The sequence below is a fragment of the Camelus bactrianus genome, chromosome 11 (assembly GCF_048773025.1).
Source record: "Camelus bactrianus isolate YW-2024 breed Bactrian camel chromosome 11, ASM4877302v1, whole genome shotgun sequence".
In the NCBI taxonomy this organism is placed as follows: Eukaryota; Metazoa; Chordata; class Mammalia; order Artiodactyla; family Camelidae; genus Camelus; species Camelus bactrianus.
This window is the reverse complement of record NC_133549.1, coordinates 74,126,163-74,145,162: the sequence shown is the minus strand read 5'-3', so window position 1 is coordinate 74,145,162 and position 19,000 is coordinate 74,126,163. Positions and strand designations below refer to the sequence as shown.

General features: G+C 47.3%; 1 protein-coding gene across 1 annotated transcript in view; it reads right to left on the bottom strand.

Annotated features, from left to right (window-relative positions):
* Positions 1-212: 212 nt before the first annotated feature.
* Positions 213-19,000, bottom strand: part of SH2D4B (SH2 domain containing 4B) — an 83,854-nt gene continuing 65,066 nt past the window's right edge. Inside the window, exons 7-8 of the mRNA XM_010963097.3 lie at positions 8,670-8,890; positions 213-3,292 (exon numbers count right to left, since the gene is read on the bottom strand). Coding sequence (XP_010961399.2) covers positions 3,200-3,292; positions 8,670-8,890 — 314 coding nt within the window. The 3' untranslated portion in view covers positions 213-3,199. The remainder of the gene's footprint in view (positions 3,293-8,669; positions 8,891-19,000) is intronic.

The following is a 19,000-nucleotide window of genomic DNA, read 5'->3' as shown; positions in this document are numbered from 1 at the left end:
AGAAGCGCCGTGGAAGGTCTACGCCGACCCCGAAGCCAGACGGGTGAATCTCAGTGCTGTCACACAACTTCCCGGAGAAGGAAGTGGCCCTGGGGAAGCTCTGGACTTCTCCATGCCTCAGTTTCCCCCCATGCAAGATGGAGATGATAGCACTGTCTCCCTCGGCATGGTTGTGAGAATCTCACACACACACACACACACACAGAGCTTAAACAATCGTTGCTGTTATTACAAAATCTCATGTTATTTTCCCAGCCGCCCTCTGAGACAGCCATTGTGAAGAAACAGTGGCCCAAAGAATTGAAGACACTTGCCTAGGGTCACATAACAAAGGTCTTTCTGCCTCCAAATTTATCCTGAGGATAACAAAAGATGTAAGGCTACAGAAGGGGGCACGTGCCCCAGGCGCTGAGGTCTTCCCGTCCACGTGTCCCTTCTAAGGAGTCCCTCTTGGGAGCCTTTTTAAGCTCACTCTCCTTAGATCTCCTCCGACTCCCCAGGTTTGCAACTCTCCAACTCCACTACACAGGGGTCTCCTCAATCTGTACCCCAAGTACCCCAAGTTACCCTTTCATCCCTTGAAATTTATCTTCCATTAAGGTGCATAGTGTTTTTCACAACTTCTCTGTCTAGTTATAGACTGTAAATTTCCCCTCTGCTGAGTCCTGTGTCTGGCTGACTGTGTAGGGCTCAGGGAAAAAAAAAAAAAGGCAATTCCTTTATTTAAGAATCTTGACATTTATTAGCATAGTAAAACTCTTAAGATGAAATTGCAGTTTTCCAGACAGTAATTTCATTGGCAGGACAACTTACAAGGAATTTATTCTAAGGCCAGGTAACACCTAAACTCTGAGACGTGCAGAAAGTGCAGGCTCCAAATAAAAGGAAAGAAATGCGTTAGGCATGGAAGACTCAGCTGTTGTCTCTCACATACTAATTAGGGGTGACGGGAACTACAGCTCGGGGAGTCAGGCTCTCAGCCCACCTTGGTCTGTTTTCAAAGCTGCTTTGGAACAAGAAGGTTCTTCATCTTAGTTTCTTCTGACACCTTCAGAATCATCACATCGTATTCCCCAAATGAGTCTCTGCGAAGCGTGGAACTGTTTTGCTGTTAAAGCGGTTGTGGCTGGCAGTACCTTCCTTTGACAGAGCCTTCGTGTTTATCATTTAGCTGAGCTGCCGAAAAGCCTGGTGATGGCCTTACAGACAACTCTCTGGTTGGTCATACCGAGCTTTGGTGAGGTCAAATGACATGCGTACCGTCACACAGTTGGTAAGTCACAGCCAAAACTGTAATTCGGTTCCTCTGAGTCTAACAGAAAGAAGGTAATTTTAATCATCATCATCATCGTCAGTTAGGTTTGAAGCACTTTACAGTTGCAAAAGCAAGTTCCCTCCATCACTTCCCTGTATCCATTCAGGGGCCCCGTGAGACAGCTGGGCAGGAAGGAGGCCGTGGAGTCCAGATGCAAACTTGATGTTACCGAACACGTTTCCACGACGGGGCCTTCCCCTGGCTTCCCCAGAAGGCCCAGCCTGCAGCACATGTTCTTTCAGGGGGAGCAGGAGCGAGAGAAAGGGGAGTGAAGCAGACAAGGAGGACAAGCACCCCGGAGGGTGTGGCACTGCTCCAGCCGCTGCTTGGTTTCATCGGGACTAGTTGCTCCGTCTTGCAGGACTGTCTTCTAAGAGGCCAGGCTTTTCGGCACTGCCTCTCAGAACAGCCCCTCCAGGAGGAGGAAGGGACAAGAGCTGATCTATCAGCCTGTCTCCCGGGGATCAACGGTTCCCTACGTGGGCAGTTAACTTCCCGGCTCTCCTGGGTTGCACGGTGTCTCCATGCCTCTGCAGCAGCAGAAGAGAGGCCCGTCGCTCCACGCGTGGCAGGGCACCAACAGCTGAAGCTCACGTGAAGCTGACCAACACGTGGGGAAGAACAGAGCCCACGTAGAACTGGTTTCAGTGGTGGTGACTGGCGCGAAACAAGTGTCCAAGGTGATCCAAGGAACAGGTGAGGCAAGGGGTGAAGTAGAACATAAAGAGATGTTTCATACACCCACGTGAGGGGACCAGTTGGCTGATGCCCAATCGTCCTTTTACTCCCACCAAATACAACGCTGCCAGCGTCATAAAGCAAGTCAGCTTCAGGGTGGGACTTGCACCCACATCTGCTTGATTCTAGAGCCTGTAATAGCTCCATCATCACATGCTGTCTCCCTGTACGTCCACAAATGCGTGCTGTGCGGAGGCACAGACACCACCACTGAGAGCGACCAAGGAGGCACCGGGAGAGTCTAACATGAAGAACAGACCCAGAGTAAATGGGCAGCGAATCAAAACCAAAAGGACTAAGAGGGCAGAGGCAATCATGTGCGTAACCTGCATGCAGAGGGCCACATCCTGGAGAACAAAGGCCCTATCAGATGTCCACAAACCATTCTTGGGTCTATAATTCCCGCTGGGTCTTAGGCACATCTGTAGGAATGCATGAAACCACTGCCTCAGTGCTGCAGAACCAGGGCCAAGCTCTGATTCCAAGACAGAGGAGGGACGGCAGAAGAAGAGGTGAAGGCAGGGCAGGATCAGTCGTCTGTTCTGTGAGCTGCGGCTCAGAAGCCTTAAGTGGTTCCAGTGATAACAGCAATGAGAGGGATAATGAGCATCATTAACAACGCAGCATCTGTGTCTTCCACGCAAGTCCTTTACAGTATTTCTTCTCTAATCTCCACGCCTTGATAAGCAGTGGCAAATAGAAAATAACTTGCTAGAAATCATTGCTGATGGGTGTTGGAAAACTTTCAGAAGAAGTGTATTCATTCAACAAACGTTTGTTGACTGTCTACCGTATGTTAAATTCAGAGTTCGGCACTGGAAGTATTTGGACTATTAAAATATGATCCTTGTACTCTAGGAACTCAGTTTAGTGCAGCTGTGACAAAAAGGCTTCATCTTCTGAGGTCCTATCTAAATTTTTTCAGGAAAGAGTTGCATCAGCTATTAGCAATTTCTGTCCTGGGCACTGGGTTAGGAACCACCAGCACGTACACTGTGTATTTCATATCCCTCGAAATATACGAACCTACTTGTCTCTCTGGGTAGTGGTGGGTCTTCCAGAAGGCCATAAGGATTTGAGCTGGGAAGTTCTTGAGTTCAAAAAAAGGATGCCCAAAGGAGTTCCATTGCTAAGGAGGGAAAAAAATCATTCAAACAACAGATGGTAGTCTGGGGGGCTGTTTCTCTGTCCACAGGGTTCCTGCAGCAACTCTCCCCCTGAAACAGTGATAATTTCCTCCTAAAAGGAAAAAAAAGAAAAAAGAAAATTCACTTATAATCAGAAAAAGGAAATAAATATCCACCAGAAAGAGAACAGTTCAAGATAGAAAGACTAAGAATATATATATCTGCCTCCTCCTCATTCAGATTTCTAGAAATGACAGGAAAATTTTTTTTTTGCTTTTAAAAAGAAACAAATCCATAAAAGTATGGAGAGATAAGAAGGAAGCTGCCGGGGGAGGATACAGCTCAAGTGGTAGAGTGCATGCTTAACATGCATGAGGTCCTAGGTTCAACCCCCAGTGTTTCCTCTAAGAATAAATCAGTAAGTTAACCTAATTACCTTTCCCCACCGAAAAAATTTAAAAAAGGAAGGCCACCAATAAAGCCAAGCTGTTGATGAATACCTGAAAACCAGAAGCAACACAGGATGAGACTGTGAGAGGAGTAGCGTGGGACAGGGTGAGAGCATCAGGGGGACAGACAGGTTGGGGAGCCCTGAATAGCAGGGGTCTCTGGCTCAGGCAGGTCAGGAAGTGAGGAGAGAGACACGCGGTTCCCTGGGAGACCAAAGAGATGCAAAAAGTTCTGACACTTCCATGCCCAAAAGGTGAGCTACTATAACACAACAGGAAGAGATTGGATTTGGGAAACAGGTACTGTATCCACTGATGAATAAACAGGAATTTCAAAGTTCAAAGATTCTTTCAAAGCCCCAAATTTCTAAACATTTAAGGAAAGTCATAATCGTAAAAGAAAGATTCCAAACTCAACAACAGAAATGACTCCCAAGAAAATATCAAGTTTATTAAACAAACAGAAAGAGCCTTTAAGAGATATGTATTAATCTCCTCAGTGGAATAAGAAGATAAATCATCCATGAAACAGGAATGGACTATTATATAGACTTAACTCTATGATTCAGCAATCCCACTCCTGGGCACATATCCGGAGGAAACTCTAATTTGAAATGATACCTGCACCCCAATGTTCATAGCAGCACTATTTATAATAGCCAAGACATGGAAGCAACCTAAATGTCCATCGACAGATGACTGGATAAAGAAGTTGTGGTGTATTTATACAATGGAATACTACTCAGCAATAATAATAATAATAATAATAATAAAAAAAATAATGCCATTTGCAGCAAATTGGATGGACTTGGAGATCATCATGCTAAGTGAAGTAAGCCAGAAAGAGAAAGAAAAATACCATACGATATCTTTTATACCTAAAAAATTATACAAATGAACATACTTCAAAAACAGAAACAGACTCACAATCTGGGATTAGCAGATACAAACTACTATATATAAAACAGATAAACCACAACGTCCTACTGTATAGCACAGGGAACTATATTCAATATCCTGCAATAGCCTATATGGGAAAAGACTATAAAAAAGGAATATATAGATATACATGTATAACTGAATCACTGTGCTGTACACCAGAAATTAACACGTTGTAAACTGACAATACATCAATTAAAAATTTTTTTTAATTAGCCTCAAAACTAAAAAAAAAAAGGACTATTATAAAATAAAAGAATCCATTTAAAAATCTTGGAAATGAAAGGGATGCCCATTTAAGTTAAAAAAAATTTTGTCCCTTGATCAACAGTATCACTTGTCTCAGCCCAGACCTACTCAATCAAATACTAGGTGATCCTGATACATGTTAAAGTTTGGGGACTCCTGGAATAGTGGTCCTGGAGAGTCGGTTTATACTAAAGTTCTCCATCACTAGCTTGAATGCAATTCTGCCTGTTAAGTTTGAAAATGTATGAACGTTGGAAATGGGACACTAAAATAATGAAACCCAACATTTATACCTGGAGTTAAGTACACCAGTGACCAAGCCCGTGAATTATAAAGAAATGATGTGATTTATACAGCTGGTGTAGTTCAAAGTTATTGCACATTTACTTGATTGTCTGCTATGTATGTTTGCAGGATTATTTATAAACTTTGTATACGCTTAAACATTTTATGAAACTACATTTTTTATAAGTATGCAAGCTTGCAAGGTGAAAATAAAACTTGTTTGCCTGATAGTTGATGAATGTAGCATTTATACTGGCATTCAGTGAGTTTTCATCTTTTATTAATGATTTTTATGGTAGACATATAAGCTATCTTGGGGAAACTGGCTCATCTTTATCCTAAGGGGGAGCTTTAGGGAAAGAGTGACTTAATTTTGCTATTTAATGAAAATCTGTGGCCTTTTAATAGTAGGCTAACATTCACAGTACTATAGGATAGGTCAGTGGCACTCCACTCTCTTCCTTGCTACCAGCAGCCCATTCATTTTTTTTATGACAAAATAATTACCAGTGTTTAGATAAAGGAATCAGAACTGAGCATGAAATATTGGGCTTGGAGTTTAGTTCCGGGACTTAATTAAAAAGTAATCCCACTAAAAATTGACCAAAAAACAAAAAAGAATTTCAACAGAAGACCTTGAAGAGCAGAATGGACATAACTAAAGAGCCATTTAGTCATCAGAAGAATTGACACATCAATAAGAAAGACACAGCTAAGCAGAAAAATGGACAAAGGATATGAACAGACAATTCACAGAAGAAATCCAAGTGGCCATTAAACATGAAAAGACCCTCAGCCTCAGTGGTAATCAGAGGAATGCAAGCTAAACAACAGTGAGATACAGTGTCTGCCCAGCTGATGGGGAAAAAATTAACATGACTGACAATCCCCAGTGCTGGCAGCCATGTGGGGAACAGCCTCAGACAGTTCTGGAAGAAGCGTGAGATGGCTCTGCATTTTTGGAGGGCAATCTGGCAGATCTTTCCAAAATAAAATGTGCCTAGTCTTCCATCCAGCAATTCCAGCATGAGGGATCCATCCCAGGGACAGATTGTGCATGTGCCCAGAGTGACACAAAAGAGCAAGTCTCTGCAGCACCGTCTGTGATCATGCAAACCTGGCAGCTACGTAAGTGACCAGCAAAAGGAGGATGGAGAACGAAACTGTTAATACACATCCATACCAAGGATGCGCTGCCTGCATGGACGTGACAAGATTTCACAGCCGTATTTCACTAACAGCCAGCATGTCCTGATAACTTACAAATGTCAGGTATATTGTTTTAGCACCTTACACAGTGATGGCTCATTGAGCCCTTCCAGGGACCCTAAGAGGAGAGTGCTATTATTAAGCCTATCTTTAGGAGGAAACTAAGGTCCCAAATTTGAGTAGTTACCCAAAAGTCACACACAATAATGAAGTTTGGATTTAAAACTTGGTAGCCTCATTTCAGGCAGCATGCTTTCAAAAATACATTCTATAATATAGTAAGCACGTTAAAAAAAAAATGAAACTGCTGAGCTCTTGGTAAAGGATGATCCAATTTGTGTGAAAAGTAACAAAACTGTGTACATAAATTTTGTTATGTGCATAACAAAAAAACTTATGCACATAAATTTCTACATTAAAGCCCGGGAAATACCTGGATAGGTATATGGCAGATTAATCATTCAAAGTGGAGGATTTAAAAAAAAAGGGGGGGGTGAAATGAACAAGACTTTCACTTTGTATTGTATTTGATTTTCCTTAGAATGTAATCATAAATTAATTGTGTAATTAAAATTTTAATTTATAAAAGCTGGCCACCAGATCTCCACAAGGGCATAAATGAGATCTCTTTTTAGTGTTAGAAACTAAGTTGGCAGGCTCAAACCCTAGATTTGGGAGAGGATAAAGATCTTCAAAGACATCTAGTCTAGCCTTCCTAAGCAGGAATCTGTCCATAGCATCTCTGAGAGTTGGATGTTTACCCTTGAATACTCCCAGGGACAAGGAGATCATCACCACTCAAAGCAGCTTATATTGGACAGAGAAAGCACACAATGTGGTTTAGAGGAAAAAGCACAAGCTTCAGAGGCAGGCAGCTTGAGGCTCAGCTCCTGCACCTCGCTGGTTCCAGCCATGAAAGCTTAGACAAACCTCCTGACCATGGTTTCCTGATCTGTGAAATGGGACTAATACACCCCTCCCAGGGCCACGTGAAGCTCCAGTGAGGACGTGGAGCAGCACGCCCAGCGCCTGACACAGACGGTGCCCGCATCCACACGCCCCTCCCTCCTCTTCCCTGTAGTTGTTAGAAGGCTATTCCCGATGCAAGTAAAAATCCGCCTTGATGCTGGTTAGCCCTGTTTTCTGGGCAGCACTCTCCTTCCAGTGTCTAGATATTTGTAAATGGGCGATTTTCCATTAAAAAAAAAAAAAAGCATTACAAATCCAAGCATCTCTATTTTAGCACAAGCCCAGTGAGAAGGTCAAGTAATTCTGTGAACATTAGCTCAGGTAGATGGGGGATCTCAAGCTGCCACAACTGTGTCTCCCGGAATTCCCAGGTCCCTCCCTTCTGGGACACCGAGTTCCACCCTTGGCTTTCTCCCAGCTACTACTGATGCCAACAGCCACATTAACACAAGCGATGTTTCTTTCCATATACACTGTTTGGAAGGCAACGTCCTTCTCAATGCAAGATCCATGGCAGGGGAACAAACAACAAAGAGTTCTGGGAAATATGAACGTGCACACCACTTCACAGTTACAGGGCACCACTGTGTATACTTCTTCATTTAAGACTCAGAAGATGTGAGCTCTGTATTATTTACATCGCTTGCCCAGTTAGGAAACAAAAGCTCAGTGAGACTAAGGAACCTGTCTGAGGTCACACACCTACTAAGTGGTGAAGCTGTAGTTGGGACGAGAGGCATTATAACTGTACTGGAAAAGCTTCTCTGTGGGGGGAGGGTGTAGCTCAAGTGGTGGAGCGCATGCGTAGCATGCAGGAGGTCCTGGGTGCAATCCCCAGCACCTCCTCTAAAAATAAATAAACCTAGTCACCCACCCCCCAAGATAAAAAATAATTAAGTAATACAATCATAAATAAATATTTTTTTAAAAAAAGGAAAAGAAAGAAAAGCTTCTCTAACCACGAGGCTGCCTACTAAGCTTCAGCTGACTCTACGAAGCTGGCCTGCCTCAGATTTCCTCAAGAAGGACAGGACATCCTGGGAAGAGGGGGAGACATTGGCTTGGACAGAAGACGGCTCAGCCAGCTGCTACCTGTTGACAGCAGTGGGGGCTCAGGTACTCAAGGTGAGCAGAAGCCTGGGGACCAGGGCTGGAGGTGCCTGCACAAGTAGAGGGCCGGCCAGAGAAGAGCAGTGGCCCAGAGCGTGGTCTAGACACCCTCTGGTCTCTTCTACCCAGTTGGTCTAGATCCCTGTGACCCTAAGGACCTTCTGGGGCTGCCTGCTCACTCTGCATCCCCACCTCCTAGAATGCCTGCAGCCTGGCTCTCCCTGCAGCCCAACTTCCTACCAGCTTCATCCCCACGACCAGCACCCCGAAGACGGATACCTTGTGGAAATCAATGAGATCTGTCAGCGTTGCGTGGCGATTGGGGTCCACTCCCAGGAAGCTGTAGAAATCCCCAGAGGCATCCACCAGAAAATGCTTGAACCCTTTCTGTAGGCGGTAGGAGAGGGTGTAACCCCAGATTTTCTCACTGACTCGGACCAGAAATGCACCCTCAGTCATATTCTCAAGGAGATCTTCTGCATCTTCTCGGCTAATAATTCCTGGTTTAGAAAAGAAAAAAAAAATTAGTTACTGCTGCAACCCTTCCCCGCCAGCCACCCTCCCCAGCTCACCCTGCCCCTCAGCCTCAGGCCAAAGGTCCAGAGGAGGGAGGGGCCTCAGGAGCTGTCCAGCACTTGCTTCATTCCACTGATGGGACATCTTGGCCCAGAGCAACCAGCTGTGAGCCTGGGGGGCAGAGTTTCTACTAGGACCCCAGTTAAGCATGCTTTCCTCCAAATTAAGCCACATTAATTTGGATTAATTGAGTAAGCAAAGAATTAGCAATAAGCTGGAATTATATTATCTATCGATTATAAATGCTAGTCAACAAGCATTGCCCTGTGGAGAGACTTAAGAATCCTGCCTTAATGACGAGGCCAGAATGACTTACAGTTACTGCCCTCGTTATCTTTCTGGTACCCGAGAGTGAGCACCTGAAAACTATTTCCTCCTAAGAAGTAAAGAGACTTCCTCCAGCTACCTGGGAACACGAGGCAAACAGTTTCTTTATCGGGCACATAATTAAGCTCCACTGCAGCTCAAAGAACAAAATGTTCTCGGGTCCTACAGTCCTATACAATGTGGCTTCAGCACAGTATGAGAGTCAGGTCTGGCCTCCCAGGTGTTTGTATGTCAGTGTCAACCCCCAAAAGGCTCATAAGGAGCCGCTGTCCTCTGGGGAGTGCCAGAGGGATGATGTGTCTGGTGGATCAGGGTCTGGAGGGCAGGGTGGTGGGAAGAGGAGGAGCAATCAGGAGACCTAGACTCCCTGCCCAACCCCGCCCTCACCACCTGCCTCTGGGACCTTCAGCCAAGCCTTCAACTTTCCCAGTGTCTTTTGACATTTAAATGACAATCTTAACCTATCAACTTCAAGGGCACATTATGACTTTTAAGTGAGGGCAAGAATTTAAAATCATTTCATAAACTGAGAAGAGCTGTGGAAATGTTGGCTACGGCTCTCATCTGTTATTTGGCAAGAGGTGACCTGCAGCACAAATCCTCCTACACACCTGCCTGTGTACTGTCTACACACACCCCCAGTGGGATTATATACATACACACGTGTACATCACTGCTGGCCACACCACAGAAGGCAGACGGCAGCTGGGCTGCTCATCGCCGTGACTCTGAAGGCACCGCACACTGTGACTTCTCCCCCACTGCACCCCCAGTGCCATTGCCACAATTACCTGTAGGAACATCCCTTCCCATGTCTCTCCTGCTTAACAGGAGGTGTGGCAGGATTTCCTCGTGCCCAAAGCAGAGAACATAGAAACAACCACATTGTCACCAGTCCCCCTTTTAAAGACAGCCAACAAACGGGGGCCACCTCTTTCCTCCTTGCCCAGGACTTACCAAGAGGCAATCAAGCCTGTCACCCCCTCTCCAACCAGGCTGGATAAGCAGAAAATCAGGGAGAGAGAAGGAGAAAGGAGTGGGAAACACTTCCACACGGGGCACCCGAAGAATCACACATACGTCCCACGCAGGAGGATGCAAACTGGGTGGCCTTGGTGGCTTCAGCCAGAGAAGCAGGGACAGCCAAAAGAGGACCGACTATAAGGACACGCCCAGGATTTGTCAAAAGACTCAGCACTGTCCCTCCCCCACCTCCCTGCCCCTGTACCAGAGGATCTAGACCTTAAAGGTGGCTGGGACAGGGTGGTAAGTAACAGGAGACAGAGGCTGAGCCAAGAGCTCCGAGGAAGAAGGACCAGAAGATGTCACCTCTGTCTCAACTCCAAGTACCTCAAGCTGAAGCCCAGTGTAGACTGGGGGTTGGAGAGGAGGGGAGTGTTACAATGGGTGGGAGACTGAACAGTCAAACTTGAATATGACTTGACTTCCTAATATGCAAAAGTGACCAGTAACACCAAAATGACAACGCCATGTCTTTCCATCATCTAAAGCCCTTGAATGGCTGACCTCCGGCAGAGTCCGGGCTCAGGGACAATGGACACCAGGCTCTGAACCTTGCCTCCACCCTACCCCTGCCCCGTCTCTAGACTTATTCACTCGAGCACTCATGCATCCGCTCCCAGCTGCTCACCCCAGTGAAGGAAGCCTCACCCTCATTCCCATCCCGCTTTGTCCCAGCTGACCCTGAATCCTCACTGAAGGATTTCTTTTTCCTCCTGGGAATCATAGGCTGCTGGTCGTCCACAGTCTACCTCTGTGCAGGTTAGAAAAAGATGTCCCTCTGGCTGGATGAACTGGGAAAGGGTGCCTCTCTGGGCCCAAATGGCTGAGCTTCTATTTCTGCATTTCAGTCCCTCCTCTTGCAAACTAGCCTCCTTGGCTTCCCTTTATTCAGTGTACAACCTGCTCGACCCTATCACATAATCATTTTGATCCCAGGAGGCTACTGGGACATCCCACTTTGGGGCTTTCATAACATCCTGCCCAGACTCTACTGTACGTTAGTAAACGGGCTGGGAACAACTCAAGGCTGGGGCCTGTGGTGGCCGCGGGGGTGTTCTGCTCAGCCTCCCTTGGCCAGACCCTGCTTCGAGGAGCAGCATCGTGAGCTGACAGCCTCCAGCTGCTGCCCCTTCGGAACCCACCCTGAGGCATGCTCCCCTGGCACTGCCTCCAGGACAGGGGGTACCATGTGCCTGACTCAGGACAAGGGGCACTGTGACTGAGCACGAGGGTACCAGAGCCGCCGCGTCCCCCAGAGTGGGGCTCCTCTAGTGAGCGGTCTTTGCTCGGGGCTTCCCGTCAGCCTGACCGAGATGTTCTCTGAGCTGTGCTTCCATTTCAGGCTCTTCCTCCCAATTGTCTGTCCTTCCTTCCCTCTGTCCCCTCACAGGTGTCAGACCTGCACCATGTCCAGAAGACCCTCCCCTCCTGTCCTGCTCCTTCCCTCCCTTCTCCTGCACAGGAATTTCCTCCAGTAAATCTCTTGGGACTTTTACTCCTGGAAGACCTGAACAGACGAGGACACTTCATCTTTGAAGTCTAAGTGCCTGGGAGGCTGGGAGGCTTGTTTGGAACAGTAATCATACACATGAACTAAAATTTCAGCTCAGGGACTTGATCAATAGGTGGCCTTGGGCAGGCTACTTGAGCCCCTCTGAAACCCAGTTCAGTGATCTCATCTATTAAGTGGTGCTGATATTAGCACCTACCTCATAAGGCTGTTGGAGAATTCATTACATTAATGCATGAGTGTGCTTATCACAGCGCCTGAGAACGTAATGGCTAGTCCAGTGTAACCCATTTGCCCTGAATACACTAAGTACACCACACGTGTGCTAGTGCTGGATGTTACCTTGTACTGGGAGCGGCAATGGTCACAGTACCGCCAGGCTGTGCAGCCCATACCAGGCACATCCATCCTCAGAGGCGGCTGAGGGTGACGCCCTCTGAAGAAGACACTTGGGTCCCTGGGCCCTAGCCTGGGCCATTCCTGGAAGACTCCCCAAGTATCTCAAACAGTAAGGATCAGTGAACTCTGCCTCCTCTTTGACACCTACCTAGGAATCAGAATTTTAATTCAACCCGAGACCAAAGGTAATACAGCAAAGACATTTTACAGAAAACCTGACCCCCCAAGAGAATTAGTTGGCTGCTGGGGGCTGCTTGGGAGGAGAAGCTGCTATGTTTTCCTGCCCCATTCACTCTGCTCTCCATCCCTCTTTCCCCTGGATCACGGTTAAGCCAAGTGTACTGGGAATCAGCATTAATCACACCCCATCCCATCCCACCACACCCCTGCCTCTTTGAAATACTCTGCAATCTCCAGGCTGAGGGAAGGTGGGGGGTAGCTCCCCTCACCACTTCTGGCTGCAGAGTGAGCACACTGTCAGGACTGTGGAAACTTTCTACGTCTGCTAATGAACAGGATCTTCAGCTGAGGGATGTGGCCCGACCAGACGACGTTCCAGGGTGGTGGCTCTGGAACGATTATTGGAGAATGCAGCGACCGACTCTTTCTGAGCCAGTTCTCATGCTCAGACAAAAGGAAACATCGTTTTTCCTGTAGTTTCCAGGAATATTTCCTCTCCTTCCTTTCTTTCTTCCTTTTTCCTTCCTCCCTTCAATAAATATTTATCAAGAACTTTCTAAGAGCCAGGCCCCATGCTGGGCACCTGGGAGTCAGCATTGAATGAGAAATAATTTCTGCCTTCCACAATCTCTGATTCTGGACCAAAATCAAGATTGGCAGCAATTTTTTTTTAAAGTTGGGGGTGGGAAGGACTCACTGTAACCAGTAGTGACCAAGGCCATGTTGGGTATGGACTCAGAGGGGCACCCCACCCAACTCTGGAGCCCAGGGATGGAAGGGCCAGTTAGACTGAGAACAGAAAGGCTAAAACAGAGGGGCAAGAAACGGAGGGCAATTTGCTAAAGGAATGAGCACATGATTCTCTGTGGCAGGAGGGAGGGGGAAAGTAGGAGCCGGGCAGTGACGAGATGTGTTTAAGTAGACGGGGTCAGGCCCCAGAGCACCCTCCATACCACTGAAATGATTACGGACTTAATCCTGAGGGCACTGGGGAGCTACCCATCTTTCCTAAGCAGAGGAAGAATGTGAGAACATTCAAGGGTGTGGAAAATGGATTGAAGGGCGTGGACTAGAGGAATCCAAGCCAGGGCTTTCAGCTGAGTGAGGGCTTCCTTGCCTAAGGTTTGCTTCACAGCTATGTTTCCACAGTTATAGTGCTGGTACCCAGCTCCCAGGCCACCAGTCTTCCAGAAAGGGCTTCCATTTTGAGGCAGAAAGGCAGAAGGACAAACCAAGGGTCTCACGAGAAGACTTACATCAAAGCCAGCACAGGGCACTACCCGGGGACTCTGGCCCTCCTCTCATTTAGGCTTCCTGACAAGCCTACCATCATCAGTTCATAGCTGAGGACACTGAAGGGCAGCAAGAGAAGTGACCTACCCAAGGTCACAGAGCTATGAAGTGGTGGAGCCAGAACTTGAACTCAGGTCCTCAGACTCCAAGTCCAGTGCTCCTTGCTCTACACCGTGTTATCTCATGCAGAGGACAGCAAGGGCTGTGAAAGACACAAGAGGCCGGTAGAATTCAGGGCAGGATTTACAGAGGCAGCCAAGAGGGATGTGAAGTGCGCCTCGAAGGCTGGGTAGATCCTATGTGAGCAGAAAGGAATGGTGAGGAGGGGAAAGGGGAGGGGAGGGAAGGGATACGTGAGTGAAGACTCACAGTGAAGATCAAGAATGACACGTCCGTGGGACATTCATATAAATGTAACGTAAGTTTAATGTAAGACTCGGGAGGTTAACAGACATGGAGGAATAAAAGGGTAAAGATATATATTAACTTTAACTTTAGAACATGTTAACTCGCAAGTGAAATCATCTGAATTAACCACTAAAAGATAGGCATTGAGAATGGTATAACTTCCCAAAAATAGAGATGGAAAAATGTAATGAGAAAAAAATTTTTTTCAATGAAGTGTGAAACAAGCTAATAACTGAAAAGTGAATGCACTATAGTTTCATGTATATTAAATTGAAAAACTCACAAAGCTAAACACTCTTAGTGTTTGGAGATCAATATAGAAACAACAGACGAAACAAAGAAATGATGGACGAAATTCTCAGGCGAGGGAATCACATCTCTGGGTAGGAAGAGGTCTCCAATCGTGAGAAGCACACAGGGCCTTCCAAGGAGTGTTATGTTTCAACCTCTTAATTTTTCTCTCTGTCCTTCATATATGTATGTGCACACACTGTGTACATTCAATGTTTAGTATTAAAAAATATTTTAACATCATTGCTCTGCAGCTCCCCACCCATCACCACTATGACATTCAGTCAAAATTAGTCAGTGTCTTTTAGGGATGGGGAGGTTATCACCTAGGGAAAAACAGTCGCTGCTGAGCTTTAAACATTAATGTGAGCTGTCTTGAGTCTCTGGAGCATAGTTCTCAGCCCTGGCCCATTCCCAGAGTCTTGTTTAATTCATTTTGGGTACACCAAGTCTCAGTAATGTTTAAAATCTTCTCGGGTAATTCTAATAGGTAGCCACATTAAAGGCTCACTGAGCTAGAGAGTAAGGAGTCTTGCAAGTCAGGATGGGCAAAGACATAAAAAGCGATTTTTCCATTCTAGAAACTCCTTCTGTATTCAGAGTGATCCTTGGAGATCTGAACAGAGTTTTACTCCGGAGGGATATAGGCAAGATCCTCAAGAAGCCCCTGCCAGACAAGAAAGGGCAGGAAAGAGCTTTTCTTGGGCTGGGGCTGAGCAGAGGGAGAGAATAATTGAGGGGCGGGCCCTCCCTCACTCCTCTGCACCCCACACCCCAAAGAGACTGAGAAGTAGCCGAAAGTAGAGGAATCCTGTACCCCAATTTTTGTTGGAGAATCTAGCAGGTGCCATGTGCCTGCACAACGCAGCTACCATCAGGTAGAGAAGGTGAATTGATAAGAAAACAGTCTGAAGATGGTGGCTGCCAGCTCCCCCAAGCCCACGTGAATCACCAAGGGGACGCAGGACTTCTACCATGCTCTAGTGTGGGGTTTGGAACATGGAAGTAGAGCAACCCTCATGTATGGCTGCTGAGAACCGAGACTGGATCAGCCTTCTGGAAAGCCATTGCATCCTTAGTCCAACTAAGACCATGTATACCCCCTGGCCCCACAATTCCATTCCTGAGACATAAAGAAATCCTTATGCAGGTCCGTAAGGGTCCAGTGCAAGGACCTTATCTGATTCTTAGGTTAATATGTGGAGGTGATGAGGTGGAGGTGATCTCTGTGTCCATGACTCAGGCAAAATTAGGTGGATGCACCCTGTGGAACACTGCACAGCAATTAGAAATAATGGACCAGAGGCCATACAGCATGGATCTCCTAGCACAGTGCTCAGCGAGATAAAGTAAGAAACACAAATAATCTCAAAGCACCTCGCCTTTCCCATAAGTGTTCTTAAGTGCAGCAGGAGGGGTAGGTTCCGGGAGTCTATGGTGCCGGGAGCATCACCTTCCCATCTTTCCAAATCCCCAAATAAATACAAGCGGAGCAACTAAGGAACAAAACTTTAGTCCATGGGCTACGTTCACAACAAAACGAGGTGCCAAGATACCCCATGAACCCCAAACACAAATGATGCTGGGAACAAACGATCAATACAAGACCTTCAGGACTTACACGGGAGGAAGAAGAAAGAAAGGGGAGTGACCAATGGACCCAAGAGCAGTCAACAGGAATTCACTGGAAAGCGAGAGGCCAACCTGAGAACGAGCAGCTGAAAGGACGGAGAGATCTGCCCTCCCCAGTCCTGGGTGAGTGCAAGGGGCCCGTGGGCAGGCCCTCCAGGGCCACCTTCTACCACTGGGAGTGGAATCGAAATTGAGCAAGAGAGGAGCAAAGAGAGGAAAGAAAGAGAAGGGCCAGACCCCCGTGGGGCGGGAGTGGAGCCTGGCTATCCCAGGAGGCAAGACCCTTATTTGTGGACACATCACAACAACAGCAGAAGAGGCGGCTCCGTGGAGTTCGATACACTTTTCTGGCCTTTGCCTCATTTGAACAGTTCAGGAAAACTAATTTCACGTGAAAATTAGCCACAGGAAAGCACCAAAGGCAAATCACATACAATATTATCATGATAAAAATATAAGGAGCGAAAGAACCTCCCTCCAGGTAAGGTGTGTACTATCATAGAAACAGGAACCCTTCCGACAGACGGAGGTTAAACCCATCAGAATGGCTGCTCACCGAGGAGGCAGGGGAACGTGGGTGGAGATGGGAGATGGAGGTGAGCAATTACATAAACAAATAAGGGTTAGTCTTGCCGCTTCCAATAATGGTAAACTGTGGGGCAGGGAGGGAGGGAGTGGCCGATGAACCCAGTCCTCACGACTTAGCCTTTTTCAAAGGCAGAGATCATTAAGATCATTTGATTGTCATAATAATCCCTGGTTTTTGGCAGGGGCTGTGCCCGGAGAGGCCCGATGTGGAGGGCAGAGCGGGGTCACAAACACCTGCAAACAGAAGCTGAGCCCCGTCTCCGGGGCAGGAATCCCCAGCTGGATAGGCCCGTCCTCGGGGGCAGTGGAATTCAGTACACTGCCGTGTCGAAAGCGGCGCTAACCCAGACAGATCTGAGTTTCCAGTCAGGTCTCTGCTTCTCATGGCCTGATGCTGCTGAGCAAGCAAATCTCTCATTAGTGGTGAAACAGACTCATGCTAATATCATCCAAAGTCACTGGCCACATTAAGTGGAGCAATGCCAGGAAAACAATGGTGGGTGCAGCCATGTGGCTGCTGCCCCCGGGACAGGCACAAACCCAGCCTGGCCTTGACCTAGGCCACATAGGCCAAGGGTCAGCAGCAGAAGCAAACAGAGCTGTCATCTGGAAACAGAGGCAAAAGCCCAGCAGACAGATGGAGGCCTCTGATGGGGACCAAGGTGGGGACAGGGTATGGCACCTGGGCAGGCCCACAGGTCCCGGGTCCCACGGGGGCCCAAGGCTTCTCTGGGGGGTCAAAGGCAATCCGGCTAACTACAAGGGCCTCTGCCAAAACAGACAGGGCTGAAATCAGGGCACAGAGGTCCTTCAGGGCAGCAGCCCCCTCCCCATGGTTGCCCCGGGTGAGGGTGAGGAGGTGGGGAAGGCCGGAGGGAGCATGTACCCCAGCGTAGAAAGAAGTCCAGGCTCACTTCAGGCTCCCAGCACCTGCTCATTAATATCACAGGTAGGAGTTCAGTATCCGGGTGAGGTGGGGCCAGCTGCTCGCGACTCCTCTGTGACCACACTGAGCACAAATCCCCATGTGTTCTTCCTCCCCTGTCACCTCCCTGGATCCCACGCAGAAGCTCTCAAACACCACCACCAACTCTGTGTTCGCCATCAAAAGATTTACTCTGTCAGTGCTAATCGGCGGCAGCGCCAGGAAGGGAAAGGTACTGTGAGCATACTTTCAAAAGACGGCTCTGCTATAATGCATCCATAAAATCACATGTTCGCAAATCTTAACGCAGACCTGGGATTCAGTTCCCAACCCCTCCTCCACCTCCGAGCCAGTCTCTGAAGTCATCAGCTTGGAATTGAACCTGAGTAACCAAATGAGCTTCTTTTATTTCTCTGTTAGGGCTTCTCCCTGAAAAGAAAGAAACGCAGGCAGGCCATACACGACATTTTACTTTTCATGGGTCTCAGTTTATCTGACATGCATATTTCTTAAAGCTTTCACCAAAGCTACACCTCACCGGCCAACGCCTCCATCACCGCTCAGCTGTTTCTCATTCATTTCCGTGACTCTCCTTTCTTATTGCCATACTTTCCAAACGATATCATTAAAGGGGCTGGAATTAGTAAACTCTTCTTTCTCAACAGTTTCTCGAAGCATCCTAAAGCCACAGAGATTGTGATGAGGGAGTTCCAATGCCTTCATTTTTTATAACTCCTAATGAAACTTAGCTAACTGCCGAAACAAGGGATTCACTGGACAGGCTTCTTGGTTCCAGATACATTATGCACAAGAGGCAATGTTCCATGCCCACGACTGCCTGCGCCAAGCTGACATGCCACTGATGCCACTGTTCACGACAGGGCTGCCACCACCAGCAAAACGACTTCTGAAACTGGCTACACAAGGATCCTGTGTAGCCCTAACCTCGACTGAAAGTACAACTTCGTTATCTGAGTCACGCCAGTCTCCCTGAGTGGCCAGTTTCACTTGGAGAGTTATTTTCCCTTCTATGGTGGACATCAATTGTTCTTGCCCACACAGGAGCATTTGTCCTTCTTCCAGCAAGGGAATGATGAGCGTCTTTTGGAAAACCACACCCTCCCACTCAGCCTATAGAGTTGCAATGGGATGGACTCTTCCCTGTTCCAGGGACAGTCATGTGACTCAAGCCTAGCCAATCAGAGAGCTCATCCTCTGGCTATGGTGACTGGTTCAGGAATGGGCATGTGACCAAACCAGACCCAACAAAGCAGAATATTGGGACCGATACCAGGACCATTGTGAGAAAAGTATGCCCTCTCTTCTGCTGGACTGGAACCTAGGAGAATGCAGGTATGCAACCACGGGCTGATGCATTGCTTGAGAATAAGAACAACATGGAGAGTAGATGGAGAGATGCCAGTTGCTGAAATCTTAAGCTCCCTGGATCAAACAGAG